General features: G+C 47.7%; 1 protein-coding gene and 1 long non-coding RNA gene across 3 annotated transcripts in view; one reads left to right on the forward strand and one right to left on the reverse strand.

Moving 5' to 3' along the window:
* Window positions 1-20,682, forward strand: part of SLC4A7 (solute carrier family 4 member 7) — a 441,084-nt gene that overhangs the window by 237,592 nt on the left and 182,810 nt on the right. For both annotated transcript variants that reach the window (XM_078663959.1, XM_078663958.1), the window contains 2 exons: window positions 17,127-17,260; window positions 19,885-20,130. In XM_078663959.1, the coding sequence (XP_078520085.1) occupies window positions 17,127-17,260; window positions 19,885-20,130 (380 nt within the window). The remainder of the gene's footprint in view (window positions 1-17,126; window positions 17,261-19,884; window positions 20,131-20,682) is intronic.
* Window positions 1-20,682, reverse strand: part of LOC144784879 (uncharacterized) — a 334,923-nt gene that overhangs the window by 45,458 nt on the left and 268,783 nt on the right. The gene's annotated exons all lie outside the window — the stretch shown is intronic.

Consider the following 20,682-nt stretch of genomic DNA (forward strand, 5'->3'; position numbering starts at 1 on the left):
CATCAACCCACTAGATGCATCCATGCAGAACATCATCGGTTACCTCTTGCATCTACAACAATGTAACCTAGCATATACATCTATTAGGTTACCTCTCGCTGCCATATCGGCCTACCTACAAAACAGACCTCACTTGTCTTGTTTTCGAGTTCCTGCTATGAAGGCTTTTATGGAAGGACTTAAAAGAATAATTCCACCAAGAGCTCCACCCTCTCTGGTGTGGAACCTTAATGTAGTCCTTACCAGACTAATGGGTCGTCCTGTTGAACCTCTCTACAAATGCGAACTATAGTTCCTCACTTAGAAAGTAGCCTTTTTAATTGCTATCACATCTCTCAGAAGAGTTAGTGAACTCCAGGCATTAACTATACAAGAACCATTTTTACAAATCCATCATAACAAAGTGGTTCTTAGGACTAACCCAACATTTTTACCCAAAGTAGTATCTGCCTTCAATCTCAACCACTCTGTTGAACTCCCAGTGTTTTTTCCTCAACTTGAGTCAGTGGCAGAAAGAGCTCTACACACCGTAGACGTTAAAAGAGCAATACTCTACTACATTGAAAGAACAGATGGAGTCACCATAATCTAGGCGAGCCAGGATCAGAGCTGAAACCGCCGTCCGGATAGTAGAGAAGGATAGCAGCGATGACAGTTTCCGGAGTTGTCGCAGCAGTCCTACACAGGTTCCTACCACTGCTGCGACTTGTTGGGACATTGATAGCATAACATCAATTTTTATCCCTAGGCTTTTTACTCAGAAGCTGGTTTTGGAGGCTGTCCCAGTTCATCTGAAAGAGACACGTTAGTGATGGATTCCTTACCTTAGAATATCCCCAGGCGTCAGACTGGATCCGGAAATTTTTGCGTAGCAGTACCCTTGCGCGTCGGTAGGCGTCGTCTGCGGCTCCGCGTCTGTCGTGGGCGCTGTGATGACGTCATCAGAGTACTTAGATGCCGCCTCCGCGTGCTGACGTCAGTTCTTCAGTTTCCTGCGCCAGCAGCGCAGAGCCCGGAAAAAGTGGTACCTTAGTCTTTTTTGACTAAACAGTCGCGGGAGCGGAGCCATCGGAGCTCCGGGAGTCGACATCACTCCTCAGGGTTGAAATCGTCAGCAGGTAAGCACAAGAAGTCGAAGAGACGTCATCGCTCTCCCGTAGGCCCCCACTGGATCCGGGTCGTCGCCGGTGGACTTAACGACCTCGCGGCGCCGGTCCCTCAGGTGTGGACGGCGCCGTCCCGATGTCTCCCTCGTTCCGGCGCCGCTTTCGACGCCGTTAGGCGAGTTCACTTTCCATGAACCGGCCCCATCATTTGATCCCCCTGAATACCAGGATATGGGTGATGAGGAGTATTGGGAGGGGTCTGAGGACCCTCTGACACGGGAGTGTCAGCCCCAGGAGGACTGGACAGGTGGACTTGGGGATGCCAGTGATCTGGACACTTCGCCAGTCACTGGTTTTGTCTCCTCTCCTACCGTGGCTACGGAGGAGGGGGCTCCCTACAGTGTGGTGCTAATACGGGCGGCCAAGGCCTTGGGCCTTGAACTCCCCGTTGCGGCCGTGAGGACTAACCTCCTCACTGAGGTCCTTAAACCGCAGTCAAGCTCGGCTGAGCCTCTGCTGCCATTTGATGAGGCCTTGACTGACGTTCTTGTGGGCACTTGGTCCAGGCCCGCTACAGGTTCGCCTGTAGATAGGAACGTGGCCAGACGCCACCGCCCGGCCCTGGGCGACCCCTGTTTCCCGTCCACCCACCCCACCCCTGAGAGCCTGGTGATCCAGGCTTCAATTTCCCAGTCCGCATTCCCGTCGGCTCCGCCTGACAGGGAATCCAAGAGGTTTGAGCAATACGGCAAGAAGGTATTCTCCTCCCTATGTCTGGGACTGCGGTCTTCCAACACCGCATGCCTCTTGGGCCGCTACACCCACTCCCTGTGGGATACGGTCGCGGACGTGCTGCCAGAATGCCCGTTGGAGGTACGGGCTAAACTCGGCCAAGCCCTTGTGGAGGGCCGAGATGCAGAACGTTATTCTATCCGGTGTGAACTGGATACCACCGACTCACTAGGTAGAGCGATGGCAACGACAGTGGCGATTCGTCGCCACGCCTGGTTGAGGTCTGCCAACTTCTCGGCTGATGTCCAGAATACACTGATGGACATGCCTTTCGTTGGCCGTCGCCTTTTTGGCGACAAGGCAGACCATGCGCTTGAGCGTTTTAAGGACTCCAGGGCTACGGCCAAGTCCTTGGGGCTCTCGGCCCCACGCCAACAAACGGCTGCTTTTCGCCCCTTTCGTGGCCAAGGAAGGGGTGTACCCACACGTGCTGCCAACCCAACGCGGTGGCGGCCGTGGAAACCGCCGTGGCGGCGGTCAGGGACAACATCGGGGACAGTCCACACCTTCCCCCGCAGCATCCGCCTCAAAACCCTCCTAGTCCGTGCTTTCAGGCCCATGTGTCGCCAGTGGGGGGCAGGGTTCGTCATCACCTTCTCCACTGGCGCACTGTCACGTCGGACAGGTGGGTGCTGCAAATCGTCCGAAGGGGCTACTCCCTCCCCTTCGAGGCGACCCCTCCAGCCATGCCATTGGATCATTTGCGACTTCTGCATGAGGAAGTTACGGCCCTCTTGGCAAGGGGGCCATCGAGCGCGTTCCTTGGCCAGAAGTAGGGTGTGGTTTCTATCCCCACTACTTTCTGGTACCCAAGAAGGGCAAAGGGGGCCTACGCCGTATCTTGGATCTACGGAACGTCAACGGCTTCCTCCGGAAGGAGAAGTTCAAAATGCTGACACTGGGTCAGGTCTTAGCTGCCCTGGACCCAGGAGACTGGATGGTAGCGTTGGACTTGCAGGACGCTTATTTCCCCGTCCTGCAGGCCCAACAGCGTTACCTGCGGTTCACGGTAGGCCACGAGCACTTTCAGTTTACCGTGCTCCCCTTCGGCCTTACCAGCGCCCCACGGGTGTTCACGAAGGTGATGGCGGTGGTCGCAGCTCATCTGCGCAGGTTAGGGGTTTCAGTCTTCCCCTACCTCGACGACTGGTTGTTGAAGGCGGGCTCGCCCCAAACAGTCGTCAACCACCTCCAGACGACGGCAAACCTCCTGCACTTGCTGGGTTTTCCATCAATGTGCCGAAGTCGCACCTGTGCCCCTCTCAGAAGCTCTTCTTCATCGGAGCGGTTCTAGACTCTGCGCAGGTTCGGGTTTATCCTCCCGAACAGCGGGTTCGGGACATTCAGGCTATGATTCCACTCTTTCAGCCCTTGTCCCGAGTTTCCGTCAGGTTGACGCTGTGGCTTCTGGGGCTGATGGCCTCATGCATCCTTCTGGTGCATCACGCCAGGTGGCGGATGCGGGCTCTGCAGTGGGACCTGAAGTTTCAGTGGGCCCAGCATCAGGGCAACCTATCCGACCATGTCCTGATCTCCGAGGGCACTGCGAGACAGCTGCAGTGGTGGCTCACGGACCGCGATTGGGTCAGCGGCAGATCCCTCTCCCTTCCCCAACCGGAGCACGTAGTTGTGACGGACGCGTCCCTCCAGGGCTGGGGAGGCCACATGGGAGAGGCGGAGATCAGAGGCCTCTGGTCTCCGGCGGAGTCCCGGCTCCATATCAACCTTTTGGAGCTGCGGGCGATTCGTCTAGCACTGAAGGCATTCCTCCCCTCTGTTCGGGGGAGTATAGTGCAGGTGTTCACGGACAACACCACCGCCATGTGGTACTGCAACAAACAGGGCGGGGTGGGGTCGTTGACCCTTTGCCAGGAGGCTCTGCGCCTCTGGCGTGACCCTGGTGGTTCAACACCTGGCAGGTTCTCTGAACGCCTGGGCGGACGAACTTAGCCGTCTGTGCATGATGGATCACGAATGGCGTCTGAACTTGGACGTGGCACAAGGCCTCTTTCAGCAGTGGGGAGAGCCTTGGTTAGATCTATTCGCCACCGAAGAGAATGCGCAATGCCATCAGTTCTGCGTGTTGGAATTTCCAAGGCGGCACTCGCTCGGAGACGCTTTTTGTCGCGAGTGGAGTTGCGGTCTATTGTACGCCTCTCCGCCTATACTACTTCTGCCCAGAGTGCTGAAGAAGATCAAGCGCGACCGGGCCCAGGTTATCCTTGTGGCTCCGGACTGGGCAGGAAGGTACTGGTATCCAGAGCTACTCAGTATGTCAGTCGATCCCCCGGTTCGTCTGCCTCTTCAGGAGGACCTTCTGTCGCAGCAGCAGGTGACGGTCCTCCACCCAAACCTGTCCAGTCTCCACCTCCATGCTTGGAGATTGAGCGGCGACAGTTGAGGCCATTTGACTTGCCTCCTGAAGTCTGTAATGTAATTCTGGCAGCCAGGTGTCCCTCCACAAAGTCGGTATACGCCTGCAGGTGGAACAAATTTGTGGCATGGTGCACAACAAAGGCTGTGCATCCTCTTGCTGCCCCTCTTTCTGAGGTTCTTCTCTTCCTTCTTTCTCTTGCCCAGCAGGGCTCTGCTCTGGGCACTATCGAGGGCTACCTTTCTGCCCTTTCAGCCTTCCTAAGGCTGCCCGATCAACCTTCTTTGTTCAAGTCCCGTATGTTGAACTCGTTTTCTGAAGGGCATCACACACATGTTCCCTCCTGTTCCGTTTGTGATGCCTCAGTGGGACTTGAACCTGATTCTTACATTTCTGATGTGCGCTCCCTTCGAGCCACTTCACAACTGTCCTCTCCGTCTTCTTACTTTGAAGAATGCTTTCCTGGTTGCCATCACCTCTGCCAGGAGAGTGAGGGAGCTCCAGGCTCTTTCATGTACACCCCCTTTCCTTTCTGTCCATCCGGACAAGGTTGTGTTGCGTACTAAGCCATCTTTCCTGCCCAAGGTTGTCACGGCCTTCCATATCGGGCAGTCTATCACCTTGCCCACCTTCTTTCCGCCACCGCATCCCTCTAAAGAGGAAGAGCGGCTCCACCGCCGGGACCCAAAACGTGCGCTTTCATTCTACTTGGATCGCACACGCCAGTTCCGGGTGGATGACCAACTCTTTGTTGGTTACGTGGGTGCTAAGAAGGGAAAAGCTGTGCACAAGCGGACCATATCTCGGTGGATCATCTTGTGTATCCAGGCATGTTACTCCTTGGCTAAAATGGAGCTCCCTGTTGGATTGCGGGCTCATTCCACCCGGGCCACGGCGACTACAACTGCCCTGGGCCGGGGAGTGCCCTTGCAGGACATTTGCCAGGCAGCTACGTGGGCCTCGCTGCACACGTTTGCAAGACGCTACTGCCTGGACAGTCCAGTCCGGAGGGATGGCTTCTTTGGCCGTTCCGTCCTCCAGGACTTTCTGGTGTGATTATTGGTTCGCAGACCCACCACCGGGGTTGGTATTGCTGGGGTATCTATTCTAAGGTAAGGAATCTATCACTAACGTGTCTCTTTCAGATGCACAAGTTATTACTTGTGTAACGATATATCTGTAAGAGACATTAGTTAGTGATAGATTCCTTACCGACCCACCCATCCTCCCCGTTCTGCGAACCGATATCTAGGGTTAAGGTCATCCCCTTTCAGGGCCCTAGTTTCAATGGCACCAGTTTTGGTTTTTAACATGGCTCAGCGCTTCTGGCGCTGAAAAGCTGTGTCTAAGAACTGACGTCAGCACGCGGAGGCGGCGTCTAAGTACTCCGACGACGTCATCACGGCTCCCACGACACCGACGACTGACGCGGAGCCACAGACGACGCCTACCGACGCGCAAGGGTACTGCTACGCAAAAATTTCCGGATCCAGTCTGACGCCTGGGGATATTCTAAGGTAAGGAATCTATCACTAACTAATGTCTCTTACAGATATATTGTTACACACGTAGTAACTTGTGCATTAGGCCAAAACCGCTCATTCCAGGGGTTTGCTACTGTAGTGACCGCCAGCACCTCAGTTTTATCCGGGTTTAGTTTGCGAGAATTTGCCGACATCAGTTCACTGTGAATTTCAGAAGGTCTTGCATTTTCACCTGCGATGTGGGCGACTGATCTATTTGAAACAGAATTTGGGTGTCGTCGGCATAGTTCTATACCCTGCAGTCTAGCTGATTTAGCGCGGCAATTAAAGGCTGCAAGTAAACATTAAAGAGCAAAGGGGACAAGGCTGACTCTTGCGGTACTCCACATGTCAAGGTCCCGCGATGAGATACCAGGTCTGTCAGTTGGACTCTTTGGGTGCGGTCTCCAAGGAAGGAAGCTAGCTAAGCCCTGGCAGTGCCCTCGATCCCCAGTTCAGCAATCCACGACATAAGTTGTCTATGATTCACCGTATCAATAGCCGCGGATAGGTCCAACAGGACCAGAGCACATGGCGCCTTCCTATCCGCTCTCATTCTCATCTCGTCCAATATGGAAAGCATGACTAATTCTGTACTATAGTGTGGCCTGAAACCCGCCTGGTTGGGTTCAAGAAGATGGTTGGTCTCCAAGTAACAGGCAAGGGACTGCAGCACATGTTGTTCTAATATTTTTGCTAGAAATGGCAATTGCGAGAGGTCTGAAATTCTTCAGAGCCTTCTCGTCCGCGCCGTTTTTTTTTTTTTTTTAACAGCTGGATCACCCACGCCTCCTTGAAATTACTCGGGACCTGTCCGGTAGCTAAAGAATGGTTAAGGAGCGGGAGCACCCAGTACTTTATACTGGGTAAAGCCAGTCTAAAAATCCTAGGGGGGCAGGGATCAGAGGGTGAGCCTGATTTCACCCTCCCCGCTAGCACAGCCAGTTGTTCATCTGTAAGAACAGGGAAAGAGGACAGAGTAGCGTCCACCCCAGGAAGGAGGAATGTTGGCTCGATTGTGCAAGGGAAAGTTGGAGTGTTCTGGATAGTCACCAGCAAATCGCTGATCTTTCCCATAAAATACGTCTGAAATTTTTGACAGTCAATTTGCGTGAAAACCGTTTTTTTCTCTTTCCTCCGTTCATTTAGAACCTTAAAGACCTCCTTCTGTGGATTGGCCGCTTCAGTAATCCTAGTCTCATAGAAAGCAGCTTTCCGAATTAAAATAGCTTTTTTATAAGCGGCAAATTTTGTGGTGTAAGCTGCGTGTGTAGTAGTCCTAGGTTTTTCGCCATGCTCTTTCATATTGGCGGAGTGATTGTTTATGCTGCCGCAGCACCTCGTTAAACCAGGGGGCCGCCTTGTTCTTGTCAGCCACTCTAACCTTGCACGCGGGCGCTACAGTCTCCACAAGTATTTGCATGACGGCGGCACTTTGCATATCTATAGTGCTACTCTTGGGTGGGGCCTGGTAGGAAAAGGTCAGCAGATCACTGGCATTGACTTTGTTCCAGCGACTCCGCATATTCCACTTCGAAGGGCCCTGTGTAGTTTGTGAAATGAAAGACCTGGCCTTGCAACAGGAAATGATCCGACCACGAGCAAGGGGAGATGGTTAGGGGATTCAACAACGTAGGTGATGCCCATATTAGGTCCAGAGTGTGCTCTTTCTCATGAGTGGGGTCGACCGCCAGTTGGTTCAGACCTAATGCAATTAGGGTATCCTCTAATTGTTGCGCCTGGCCTTCCTTGGGGATAATTTCCCAATGGAAGTTGAAATCTGAGTACTAGCATTTCCTTGTACCGAGCACGCAGGTCCTGGACCAGCTCCAGGAAAGGTTCCATAAAGCCAACTGGCGTGTGTGGGGGGCGGTACACTATCAATACAACTAGGCTGTCCCGCGAGGAGCAGAGCTTAACCCCTAAGGCCTCAGCCCCCGCAATGTGTTCTAGGCATAGTTTCCGTTTTCAATGCTTGATTAGACAGAAAGACGACCCCCCCCACCCCTAGTGTTACTTGTTCTGTTACAGTAGATAGCAGTGTAATCTGGCGGCAACACAGCTACCTGGTCCGGTGTAGAGTACTCATCCAGCCAGGTTTCAGTAACACACAGGAAATCCAGACTGTCCTTTTGCAGGAGTGAAAAGACCTCTAAACTGTGTTTGTTCAACGAACGAGTATTTAACAGTGCAAACCCGCAGTTCGTGTAGCCGGTAGGCTTCTCCTGCTTCCCACTAGGGGGCTTCACCGGTCCAGCCGGCTGGTTACAACTGAAGTGTGGTCTCAACAGCCCATGTTTGAGTTTCAAAAGGGTAGGAGGCTGCAATACATGGCTGTCTTTGTTCACGGAGTACAGATCTTGCTTAGATTAGCGAAGGACGGGTCCAGGGGTCCTGGTCCCAGACGGGCTTTCCTTTGGCGCGCAGCGGCCCCGCCCGCTGCGCGCTCTGCGCCCTTGCACCATCTGGGGATTAAGATCCCGTGACTCCTCCCCACCCACCACACGGCCCTGCTGTGGAGCGGCCGAAACAACTAGACCGCCAACTGCTGCTAATGCAGTAGGCGGAAGCCGCGACTCTCGGGTACTGTGGTACAAAGGCGGCAAAAATGACACCAACAACACGGAGTAGAAAAATTAAAAAACAGTAGCAGCAAATTTAGGTATTTTTAAATTAGTTTCAGTGCAAAGATTTGCAGCGCATCCTTTCAAGCAGCCCTCGGTTAATGGGCTTACCTCTCAGGACGCGCGCCACACCATCCGGGGATTAAGAACCCGTGACTCCTCCCCACCCACCACACCGCCCTGCTGTGCAGCGGCCGAAACAACTAGACCGCTGACTGCTGCTAATGCAGTAGGCGGAAGCCGCGACTCTCGGGTACTGTGGGGCAAAGGCAGCAAAAATGACACCAACAAAAACTGTGTGGCTTTCTCCCCACTTCATAAAGGTAATCCTATATCCAAAACTAGGGGCGTCAATGGGATTCTTAGGAAACTTTCCTCTAGATGACATATGCAAAGCAGCAACTTGGGCTACACCACACACCTTCACAAAACACTATTGTGTAGATGTGCAGGCAAAACAGCAAGCTGGTGTGTGCCAGGCTGTATTGAAAACACTATTTCAAACTTCTGCAACAGATTACAGGTAGTCACCGCTAATGAGGTAACTGCTGTATAGTGTATGCAAAGTTTACAATCTGCAGCTCATATGCCTCAAACAGAAAATGCAACTTACCAGTATGCATCTGTTCTTGGCATGTAGAGCTGCAGAGTTGTACACGCCCACCCGCCTCCCCAGATACCTCCATCTGCGCCAGTATTCTCTTACTTAGATACATTACACATGGACATCTTTCTACTTCATTCTACTCCATCTAACTCTGCGTGGCAAAAACAATCTAGCGATGGAGTCGATGCCCATGCGCACTGACGACCGAAGGAGGAGTCCTCAACCTCGTGACTACAAAGACTTCCTCAACAAAAACATGCAAACATCCGAGCCTAACATCAAATGGCGATCTATGTAAAGTGTACAACTCTGCAGCTCTACATGCCAAGAACAGATGCATACTGTTAAGTAGCATTTTCCTTCCATATCCCTGCCCTGCCAGCCCACAGAAGTTGCCTTTGGTTCACTGTGGGCCACAAGCGTTTTCAGTTCACCTTGCTCCCCTTTGGTTTTACCAGTACCTCTCGGGTGTTTACAAAGGTGATGACTGTGGTCGCAGCTAATCTGTGCAGATCAGGTGTTCCAGACTTCGCCCTATATCGACGATTGGCTGAAGTCGAACTTGCCCTAGGCTGTCTTCCACCTCCACACTATGGCGAACCTCATGCATTCGCTGGGGTTCACTGTCACAGATCAGAGGTGTCTGGACTCTGGCGGAGTCAGGTCTTGATATCAAACATTTGGAGCTCCAGACGATCAGACTGGCAATGAAGGCATTCCTTCCCTCTCAGGTGGAAAGTGGTGCAGGTATTTACCGACAACACCACTGCCATGTGGTACTGCAACATACAGAGTTGGGTGTGGTCATGGACTCTTGGTAAAGAGGTTCTCCTCCTCTAGATATGGCTGGAACATCAGGACATGACCCTGTTGGTTCAACACCTGACGGGCTCCCGGAACTCAGCAGCCTGTGTCTGGTCGATCACGAATGACCTCTCCATTGGGAGGTGGCGCATTGTCTTTCAGTGATGAGGAGAGCTTTGGTTAGATCGGTTCCTCATTTAAGAGAATGAGCAATGTCAGCATATTGTGCGTTGGAGTTTCCAAGGCAGTGCTTGCTCTGCCACGCTTTTCGTCATGAGTAGAGCTTCTGTCTCCTGTACGCCTTTCCGCCTTTACCACTTCTACCCAGAGTGCTCAAGAAGATCAAGCACAACCAGGATAAAGTCATTCTTGTAGCTTCGCATTGGGCATGAAGAGACTGGTACCCTGTCCTTCTGAGCATGGCAATCGGTCCTCCGATTAGACTGCCCCACTCGGGAAGATCTTCTGTCATAGCAGCAGGGCAGGGTTCTTCTCCCGAACATGCTAAGTCTCCACCTTGTGCGGAGATTGAAAATGCTTCTTACCCTGTCGGCATCTATTCAAAGTGTACAGTGTTGTGAAGTCACATGCACCTTCCCTTGTTCCCGGAACATCTTCTGCTTACTGTATTTCACTGCATATTGTGCTTTACTCACCATATCTACATTGACACTCAGAACACACTATTAGCCTCTCTGTGGAAATAATCTGACATGGAGTCTGTGTCCATGCACAACATACTCCAAGAGGAGTCACACCTCATCTTGTTTTTCAAATAAAACCTTGCAACTAGCAAATCTACAGCACTACATGCTACAAACTGATATTTTCAGTGTAAGTAGCATTTTCCTTATGATGTGCCACAGCTGGAAATTTTCCAACTATTGGACGATAACTCTGTAGGTATTCTCCTCCTGTCAGAGACTTGCCTGACTGAGGACTCTGTCCCTGATATTCTCGCTGCCATCCCTGCCGGGTATTATATCCTGCAGGCTAATCGATCAGCAGGGCAAGCCGGTGGGGGGGTGGCCGCAATTATCCGTTCTCAGTACGTTTTCACTACTCTAGCCTGTACAGCAATCCCTAGAACGGAATGTCTCACTATTAAATTTACGTTCTCTAAGCTCTCTTTTGTTGTTGTTCTTATTTACCGCCCTCCTGCTCCCATGCCCTCCTTCCCTCGTCAGTTTGCTGATTATATCTCGCAGCGGACTATCAACAATGCCAAGGTTATGATTATTGGGGACCTTAACTATTGCATAAACAAAAAGAATCCTACTCACAGTGATAGGGACAGGGAGTGTGCCACAAGTGTGGGGACAATCAGTGTTTTGTTAAATACCCCTCACACACCAACAGGCCCCTTGGTGTCATGCTTCATCATCGGGGTCTTCGCACCCCTCTAACGGGATGCGGCGTGCTGCGACCTACGACTACGCGGGAGCACTCTGAGTTGGACTATGTGTGGTGTGTGTGATGCAAGTGAGGGGGTATTAAATGTGAGTGGTGGGGTTTAGTGAAGGTTAAAAAGTACCTGGCTCGTGGGTGTATGGGGAAAAAACGTTATTCACTACCCCGGGCTGGTACTGTTAAAAGGGTGCAGGGTGAGGTAATTATCTGTCGTGACTATGAACAGTACCTCTGGTGTGCGTCAACATGTTTCGGAGCGAGTGCTCCTTCTTCAGGACGGGGGCACAACTTCCCACCTTACTCACGTATTTCTAATATTTGTGTATTTTACAAAAAAGTGCAGGACTATATACAGTGAATTGATATTAAATTAAGGCTATAGTGTGCCTACAGCGGTTTGTGACCATGCAGTTGCATGACTCATTATGAAGTGATGTCTTGCTTCATGAGCATTCCTGGACGTCAGGGGATGATTGCTAATTATGCAATTAACTCTGGACAGAATGTGTCTCCGTGTTCCCCTCACGCTGCTCCGCTGGTTTTCCGTGAGGGGAACACGGAGACACATTCTGTCCCGCAAGACAGAAGACATCACTTCATAATGAGTCATGCAACTGCATGGTCACAAACCGCTGTAGGCACACTATAGCCTTAATTTAATATCAATTCACTGTATATAGTCCTGCACTTTTTTGTAAAATACACAAATATTAGAAATACGCGAGTAAGGTGGGAAGTTGTGCCCCCGTCCTGAAGAAGGAGCACTCGCTCCGAAACATGTTGACGCACACCAGAGGTACTGTTCATAGTCACGACAGATAATTACCTCACCCTGCACCCTTTTAACAGTACCAGCCCGGGGTTGTGAATAAAGTTTTTTCCCCATACACCCACGAGCCAGGTACTTTTTAACCTTCACTAAACCCCACCACTCACATTTAATACCCCCTCACTTGCATCACACACACCACACATAGTCCAACTCAGAGTGCTCCCGCGTAGTCGTAGGTCGCAGCACGCCGCATCCCGTTAGAGGGGTGCGAAGACCCCGATGATGAAGCATGACACCAAGGGGCCTGTTGGTGTGTGAGGGGTATTTAACAAAACACTGAGTGTCCCCACACTTGTGGCACACTCCCTGTCCCTATCACTGTGAGTAGGATTCTTTTTGTTTATGTAACAGTGACCGTGGAGTAAGAATCCTACACCTATACTCTACCTCCCTCCTATTGTTTTTTTCCGACCTTAACTATTGGCCTTCTGACCCCCGAGAAAGCCACCTATCGGTGGAATTTTCTGATCTTTTATCAGGCCTGAATTATCATCAACACATTACTATCCCTACCCACTGCAAAGGCCACATTTTGGATCAGGTGTGGACAATCAACTCCGACATTTCCTCCCCCACTGTGACCCCATGCTCCTGGTCCGACCACCATTTTATCTCTTTTGTTCTTGATTTGATCACTCCTAATCATCCTCCCCCTTTGACTAATTTCACTGCTCGAAACTGGAAGAAAGCCAATCTGGTGGAACTTCATTCCATTCTGTCCTCTACAATCCCTCCGACCTCGACCCTGGTGCCTCACCAGGCTTTTCTCCTCGATCAATGGCTATCTTCTGCTTGCAATACCATCGCCCCTTTAAAAAATATAAAAACTAGGCGCCCTCATGACGCCCAGCGTTGGTTTACGGACCAACTGAAGGCAGATAAACGGGCCTTACGTCAGGCGGAGCGCCGCTGGAGGTGTAACTATGACCACCAGCTGAAAATTGAGTTTATGGACCGTTTGAGAACCTATAAAAAATCTATCCTATCGGCCAAAACTATTTACTTCTCTCAAAAAATCATGCAGTCCGCCTCTAAGACAAAGGATATCTTTTCCATAGTGAATGAGCTCTCATTACCAGATCGAGTCACCCTTCAACCTCAACCTTCCCAACTCTTGTGTGACTCACTTAATGCTTTCTTTTCTGAAAAAATTATCAATATTAAGAACAATATTCCTTTGCCTTCATCCCCTCACCCCCCTCCCTTACCCCCTAGAAACCCTTGTTGTTTGGATGTCTTTCCCCCGATCTCCCTCTCAGAGTTTGGTTCACTCCTGCATAAAGTGAGCTCTGGCTCCCCTACCGACTGTTGTCCTTTCCAGGTTCTCAGGGATATTTTTTTGGCCTGCCCCGAACCTCCCCTGGCTCTCCTCAACAATTCCTTGGCGACAGGGATGGTTCCGGATTCCTTTAAACAGGCAGTGGTGACTCCAATTCTGAAAAAGACCAATGCCGACCCTACGGTCTTGAGCAATTACAGACCTATCTCCCTTCTCCCTTATCTGGCGAAAATTTTAGAGACCTATGTCACCCGCTGCCTGAGTGCCTTCATCGAGACCTCATCTTTCCTGGAGGCCCAACAAGCTGGATTTCGCCCCCTGCATTCCACCGAGTCGGTTATTGTTGCTGTCATGGACACCCTCAGAAAGGGCGCTGACAATAACATCCCTCAGGCCCTTGTCCTCTTGGATCGATCGGCGGCTTTCGACACGGTCGATCACGCAATATTGATCGACCGTGTCGGGAATGCCGGTATCCAGGGTATGGCTCTTGAGTGGGTCAATTCCTTTCTGGACAACCGCTCGCAGGCAGTGCATTTGTCTTCTTTCTCGGCTCCCTACTCTTCCTTGTCCTGCGGTGTCCCTCAGGGCTCCACTTTATCCCCGTTATTATTTAATTTATACATGCAACCCCTGATTTTTTCCCTTTGTAAGTCCGCCGCTACCATATTTAATTATGCGGACGATTTACAGTTAATTTTTCCCACTGATACCTCCCTCTCCTCTTGTACCACCTTTCAGTCCACCATGCTTGAGATCTCCGAGTGGATGTATCATAGCCAACTGAAACTAAATCCCACTAAGACTGAGCTCCTTCTGGTGGGTGGAGCAGCCAACCCTTGGAATGACAGCTTTTGGCCCCCCTCACTAGGGCTTCCTCCCTGTCCTGTTAAATCTGTGAAGAGTCTTGGCGTGGTCATTTCTAGTGACCTATCCATGGGGCCCCAGATCAGTGCGGTGACGTCATCCTGCTTTTTCCAACTACGCAGGATACGAAAAATCTGTAGATTTCTTACCAGAGACTCACTGATCCTTGTCATCATGGCCCTGGTCACGTCTAGACTTGACTACGCCAATGCTTTGTATGCCGGTATCCCTGCATACCTCCTGCACAAACTGCAGCTCGTGCAAAATCAGGCAGCACGCCTGGTTTACCACCAACCACGTAATCAACATGTCTCGCCTTTGCTACGGAACCTTCATTGGCTCCCTGTAGCTAAGCGCTGCATCTTCAAACTGGGCTGTACAATCTTTAAAGCCCTCTCCGCTCTCGCTCCTATCTTTATTACCTCTAAATTGAAATGCTATGTCCCTCCCAGAAATCTTCGTTCCTCTGGCCACAACCTGCTAGTCATTCCAAAAACTAAACGTAAAAAACATGGTGGCTCCTGTTTTTCTTTCTGTGCCCCTAAAACCTGGAATGCTTTTCCGCCGGCCATCCGTCACTGTTCTACCTATGGTTGTTTTCGTAAACTTTTAAAAACTTATCTTTTCCAGTCTGCTTTTGAGTAAAACACACGTCCCAGTCTCCCCGCATTTGTCATGAGCGCCATGAAACCGTACGGTGACCGAGCGCGGTACAAACTTTTTACCATACCATACCAACAGTCTACTTTCTTTGAATGTCTTTGTTCTTGCTGCCACTGAACAGAGGCTAGGTCTGTGTCTGTCCTAAAGCTGTTCCTATATCTCTAGGTCTGTTTAACAGCATGACCGCTTTGCATGCAAAAATGAACATCTGCCCTGGGGTGTTTCAAATCTGTGCTTCTGTGTAATATGAACCTTTGTATGGAGCTATATACAGTGGGTTGTTGGGAGACTATTTACCATTCATACTGGATGGGGTTTTCCTAAAACGTATGACTCAAATCTGTATATGGTGCTGTACCATCCCACGCGTCCTGTATTAATTCATATACTGGTACACATTGTTCTATAGCTGGCCCTGTTTGAATTACCCACTGAGATAGTACATTTAGTCTTTATCAAGCTATTTTCTATATTTTTCTTTCTCAATTTGTTTTATTTCTTTATACATTTACACATCTCATAAATCATTAGTAATGGTAAGAGGTATTCATTTTTGTTAAAACAATTGTCTTTGTATAAAGAAATGTCTTTTTCTTTGAATTTTATTTTACACTAGGGCTCTTGATACCATTGTTTAATATTAAAAGAAGTAATCAAAGAACCATCTGTTTGTACCGATGAAATTGACTTGTGTTGTACAGATTGTATGTATTTATATCATGTTTTAGTTAAGATTTGTAAAATGTATAAAGAAATGTTAAAAAATTAAGAAAGAAAATAGCTTAATAAAGACTAAATGTTCTATCTCATAGGTAATTCACACTGTGCCAGTTATAGGAGCGATTTGTAGCCCCATTGTAAGTAATAACGAGTTGCGAGGGACGGTGCAGCACCATATACTGTCTTTTGTCGTCTCCCCCTCCCCCCCCCCCCCCCCCCCCCCCCCCCCCAAATCGTAAATGATGCATTTTTGGAGGTAACTTTTTCTCATATAGGGATTACTCTAATGGGTGACACAAATTTACAATTTGAGGCACAGAAGATTATAAGATTCACAATCACAAGTTTTTTGATCAAGCACCAAGGTCTCCAGTATCCAAGATCACCTGCACATACAGTAGACCTTCTCTCTCTGCAGTCTAGCATTGCCTAAGCGTCCTTCACTCTGCATCCTCTTTGGTTATCCATTCACATTTGTTGGATTTTGAGAAGAGCTAGAGTAAATCAGTTATTAGATGACTATTACAAATGCCCGTAGAAAAAATAGTTTTCAGACTGCAGTCCTGTGATAGAAATTTAAGGGTACCCTTAGAGGCGGCATAACTGGAAAGGGTATGGGGTAAGGGTGCCTGTCACCCGTGTTAAGTAGTCATTGTGGGCCTAGCCACACGTGTACAAGCTCTCCATGTGTTGGTGGTCATGAGGATATTATGGACGGATGAGCTCTTTGCCACAGTTGGTACTGGCGAAGCAATTGGTCCTTTATTCACAATGTTACTTTTACTGCTGTGTGATGTACTTTAATGTTTCTGTAGTATCTAATGTGTCATAAAAAGCTTACATTACTCAAGCATTTGCTATTTTGGTGCCTTTTGTAAGGCTAGAGTTTGACCAGGATCCGGTGAAACATTTGAGCTTCTCACTTAGTACTGTAACTAAAATGCAAAACTTGAGCTTTTCATTAGTCTGCCACCTTCCATGAGCACCACATTCAATGTTAAATGCTGTTTCTGCAGACAGGTTGTACTTTTGTTCTCAATTGTACGAGGTGAGACCCACCAATTATTTTATTCCATCACTGCAGATAAAAGGGTGGGCAGCATCTTGCATATTGCACGATGAGATGCTTTATGTAGGCGTGCTAATTAATGTACATTATCTCAAGAATGTTCAGCGATTTTCCACATACTTCATTTTTCAGAGCAATACCAGATTGCCAGTTGTAAACATAGCGATTTGTGTAAGTCCTACACACACTCTCAACCCCCGCTCGCCCCAAAAATTGAAGACCTTAGTTGAAGCTTCAAAGAAGCAGGTGTTTGAGAGATCGTATTATATTACTATGCATGTTCCAGTGTTTTGGTATATATTCTGATGCAGAAATAGTGGATCTGACCCTTTTTTCTTTTTTTACTGTGCATGCCTGTAACTCCAAATACAAAATGTCAATATGTTCAGCTCTTCTCCCATCATGCCAACAATGCACGATAGCGGCTGTTTTTTCTTTCTCTCGCCCCTTAAACAGAGTGCAATCGAATCTCTCTTTGGAGCATCCTTGACAGGAATTGCATACTCACTCTTTGCTGGACAACCTCTCACAATACTGGGAAGCACAGGGCCAGTTCTTGTATTTGAAAAAATATTATTTAAGTTCTGCAAGTAAGTAATTCTTTTGTTTTTAGTTTGTTTTGCATAAATGACTTGACTATTGAATTGTCTAATGATAAAGCTCTGTATATTTTGTTTTTATTTATCGAGGTATATGAAGAGTCAGTACTAATGTAGAGCATACCGTTATCTAGTTTTGTGGTGGCGGAATAGCTTGTAAAATTAATGTGTTGTACCCAAAAAAATGTCCCCAATTTGTTCACTCTAAATGTATTTCGATCATATATTTAAAAAGTTCTGTGTTGTCCTCAAAAAATTTGGCAAAAGTGATAGTTTACTCCTTAAAATAATGTCGACCCGGTTGATTGTGTTGTAAATTTGCATTTTGTTTGATGCCTTAACCTGTTTGAAGAGTAGTGTATACGTATCATGACTTAAGGTGTTGTCACTGCTCCATCTTGTGAATGCAATCCAGAATGCCATACTTCTTGGTGTACTACCCGAATAGCTAATGTTAATTGTTGCATAAATATCAAATCCTAAATATAGACTCCCACGCTGTTTCTCCACATCCACTTATCTTGAAGCAACTCAAGTCAATAGTATACATGTATCTCCAAACTAAGTGGGTGTGGAGTAGGTCTATATTCTGGAGTGAATATTTTTATTGTTGATATTCTGACATACAGCCTACACGACAGTTATCCTCCATTTGACATTGTTTTGAAAATCTACCAGAAAGCCTTAAATGACTGGACTGCTTGTGTCGGTTTAACATACCCTAGTATACAAAATGAGAAGTAATAGCTGTACATGTTGCCTTTGAAGAGCATGTATTAACTACTTCGATGTTCAGTGTGTAGCCAAAGTTAGTCGGATTGTGTTGTAGTTGGTTAGCAGCTAATGTGCTCTTCTAGGTTTCATATAAATTCCAGAGTACATAGTATTGCTATCCTGTTTCATGTTCTATTTTGGATGCTGTAAATTCTCCACCGCACTTCTCCATCACAAAACGAAATTAGGAAATAGATTTTCCATCTTAAAAAACATTAATATAATATTTTACTGCAAAACAATTATCAAGAAATGAGATGTAGAGTGCAAAACATGGTTCCAAGTACCTATTTGTAATGCACAAAAATACTGTATGTACTAACATTCTTCACTAAAACAGACTACATCAGGCGTACAGTTAAGACCGGATTGGTTTCCTCAAATTGCCTTTACATTTGAGCTTAGTTAGTGGTTTAAGGTATCAATGTAATTTGGCAGTAAATGTAAATGTAAATGTATAGGCATTTATATAGCGCACTACTTACCCGTAGGGTCCCAAGGCGCTTCGACCGCTGCGAAACCCTTCCTGGCTTCCCTGAGAGATGGTCCCTTAATGGGTATCTCCAGGGTGAGACCAGGCATCCCCGGCGGTCTGGTGGGGCCGTTAGTGAAGATGAGGCAAGCTAATGCCCAGAGTTGCCGAGTGTGATCGCTGATCAGAGTGGGCACCGAGGCGAGAGAATTATCGAGTCCGCTGACCCTGGTCCAGAAACCTGCCGCGCCGGGAATCGAACCCTGGTCCCGGGCCGTCCTCTGCTCTCGGGTCTGCCGCCTCTAACCAGTGAGCCACACTACTTCACGTCAATTGAAGGTTTGAACAGCGTGCATGTATTGTATCCTTTTTGTAATGTATACCTGCTGTCGGGAAGGTTTTGAAGGCTTATTAACAACCATTAAAAAAAGAAATCCCAAGACCAGACAAAAATGCAGATAATTAATGGGGATATTAAGGATATGTAAAAGATTCCAGCCTATGAACATCGCAAACCGAATGATTGGTACACTATATCAACTACCACCCAAGAGCTTTAAAGGACAACCACCCGTGAACCAATTTTTCAAGTGCAAAAAGAATTGCTTGAAAACTGACATTTGTTGATCAGTCAGTATTACTAGAAGATCGCTTAGCACAGAAGTGCGTCTGGTATACAAGTAATCTGAAGAGCGCTCTGGCTGCTCCTTGTGCTGCACTATAATACTAATTATTTGAAAAATTGGAACCTTGTACAGAATGGGACACCCATGGTTTGTTTCCCACTTGCTCTTAATATCCAGGGTAAGCTGATGCACACTAGGATGGGAAATGTCTGTTCAGAATTCGTTTGGTGTACAATCAAGGGATATTGTCCTTCCTAAATGCATTTTCAGAAACTTTTTTTGGTAAATTTTTAATACTGTTGACCACTACTCAAACAATTATAGTAAATCACATGTTTCTCCTAATCCAAGTGTACTGTCTTTGTATTAAAGAGCGAAATGGTTGCTCCAAAAATTCAATATTTGGTGCCACGGAGTTAGATATTCTAACTGGGCGAGGTGGAAGGGTGTGTAGGTCCAAGTATATATGTAGGGCTGTTGTGGTTCATTTTGTTAGCGTGATGATCACACCTTTCTCACTTTCAGTGCTTAGTTCAAATATGCATGCAACTTCCACGTAAAGTATCGGAAATGTTCTTGTCATGTTCCCCCTGTCATTGCCAAAATTTCAAGATGAGCAGCTACTGATTTGTATAGAAATATGATGTTGGATTTTTTTGTTAAGAACTCATTGATGAAACCTTTTAAGAGTTTGTGTGAGTACTAGAAACTATAATGATTTCCTTTTTTTCCTTTTTGCACAGAGATTATGGGCTTTCCTACTTGTCGCTACGTACCAGTATTGGTCTATGGACGGCATTTTTCTGCTTACTATTGGTAGCAACAGATGCAAGTAGCCTCGTTTGCTACATCACTCGGTTTACAGAGGAAGCGTTTGCTGCACTTATTTGTCTCATATTTATATATGAAGCAATAGAAAAACTATTTCAACTGGGAGAACAGTATCCCTTTAACATGCACGACAATCTGGACAAACTGACAATGTATTCGTAAGTGTTTACTCTTTAAACAATCTTCAGTATATTAGTGGCAATGCAGAGCTCTGTCTCGCTGTTCTTCAATAAATTCTCCCATTTGAAGGTTGATCAGTGTATATGTCCTGTACACTCTCACTTAGTTCCATGTAGGCTTTATAGTTTTGTCCTTCAGAACACCTTTGTTGCACTGCTGACTCATCAACCTGAGAGGCAGTTTGTGTAATCATGCAGGTGAGTGCATCTCAAGTGAAGAAACCGCAATAGATATAGGCAGTTATTGAATGTGTTGAGTATTTGGCAAGCTATTAAATGATAATGTGTGTGTGCACTAGTGTCTATTCTGCATTTTTGTTTTAGGTTATGACTAGAGGTGATGTTGCTATTAAGATTGCTTTGATTAATGGTTATAACAGACACATTTCCAAACCTAATGAATGCCGGCAGAGAGACTGGTTGATTCTGCCACTATTTAGGTTGTCTGTATTCTCCCGTTTATATTTACTTTTGTGAAATTTTGTCTACACTAAAATCTCCCCAAAAAATTGTTAGCCACTCGAAAAAGAC

This window comes from Lissotriton helveticus, chromosome 10 (genome assembly GCF_964261635.1).
Source record: "Lissotriton helveticus chromosome 10, aLisHel1.1, whole genome shotgun sequence".
Classification (NCBI taxonomy): Eukaryota; Metazoa; Chordata; class Amphibia; order Caudata; family Salamandridae; genus Lissotriton; species Lissotriton helveticus.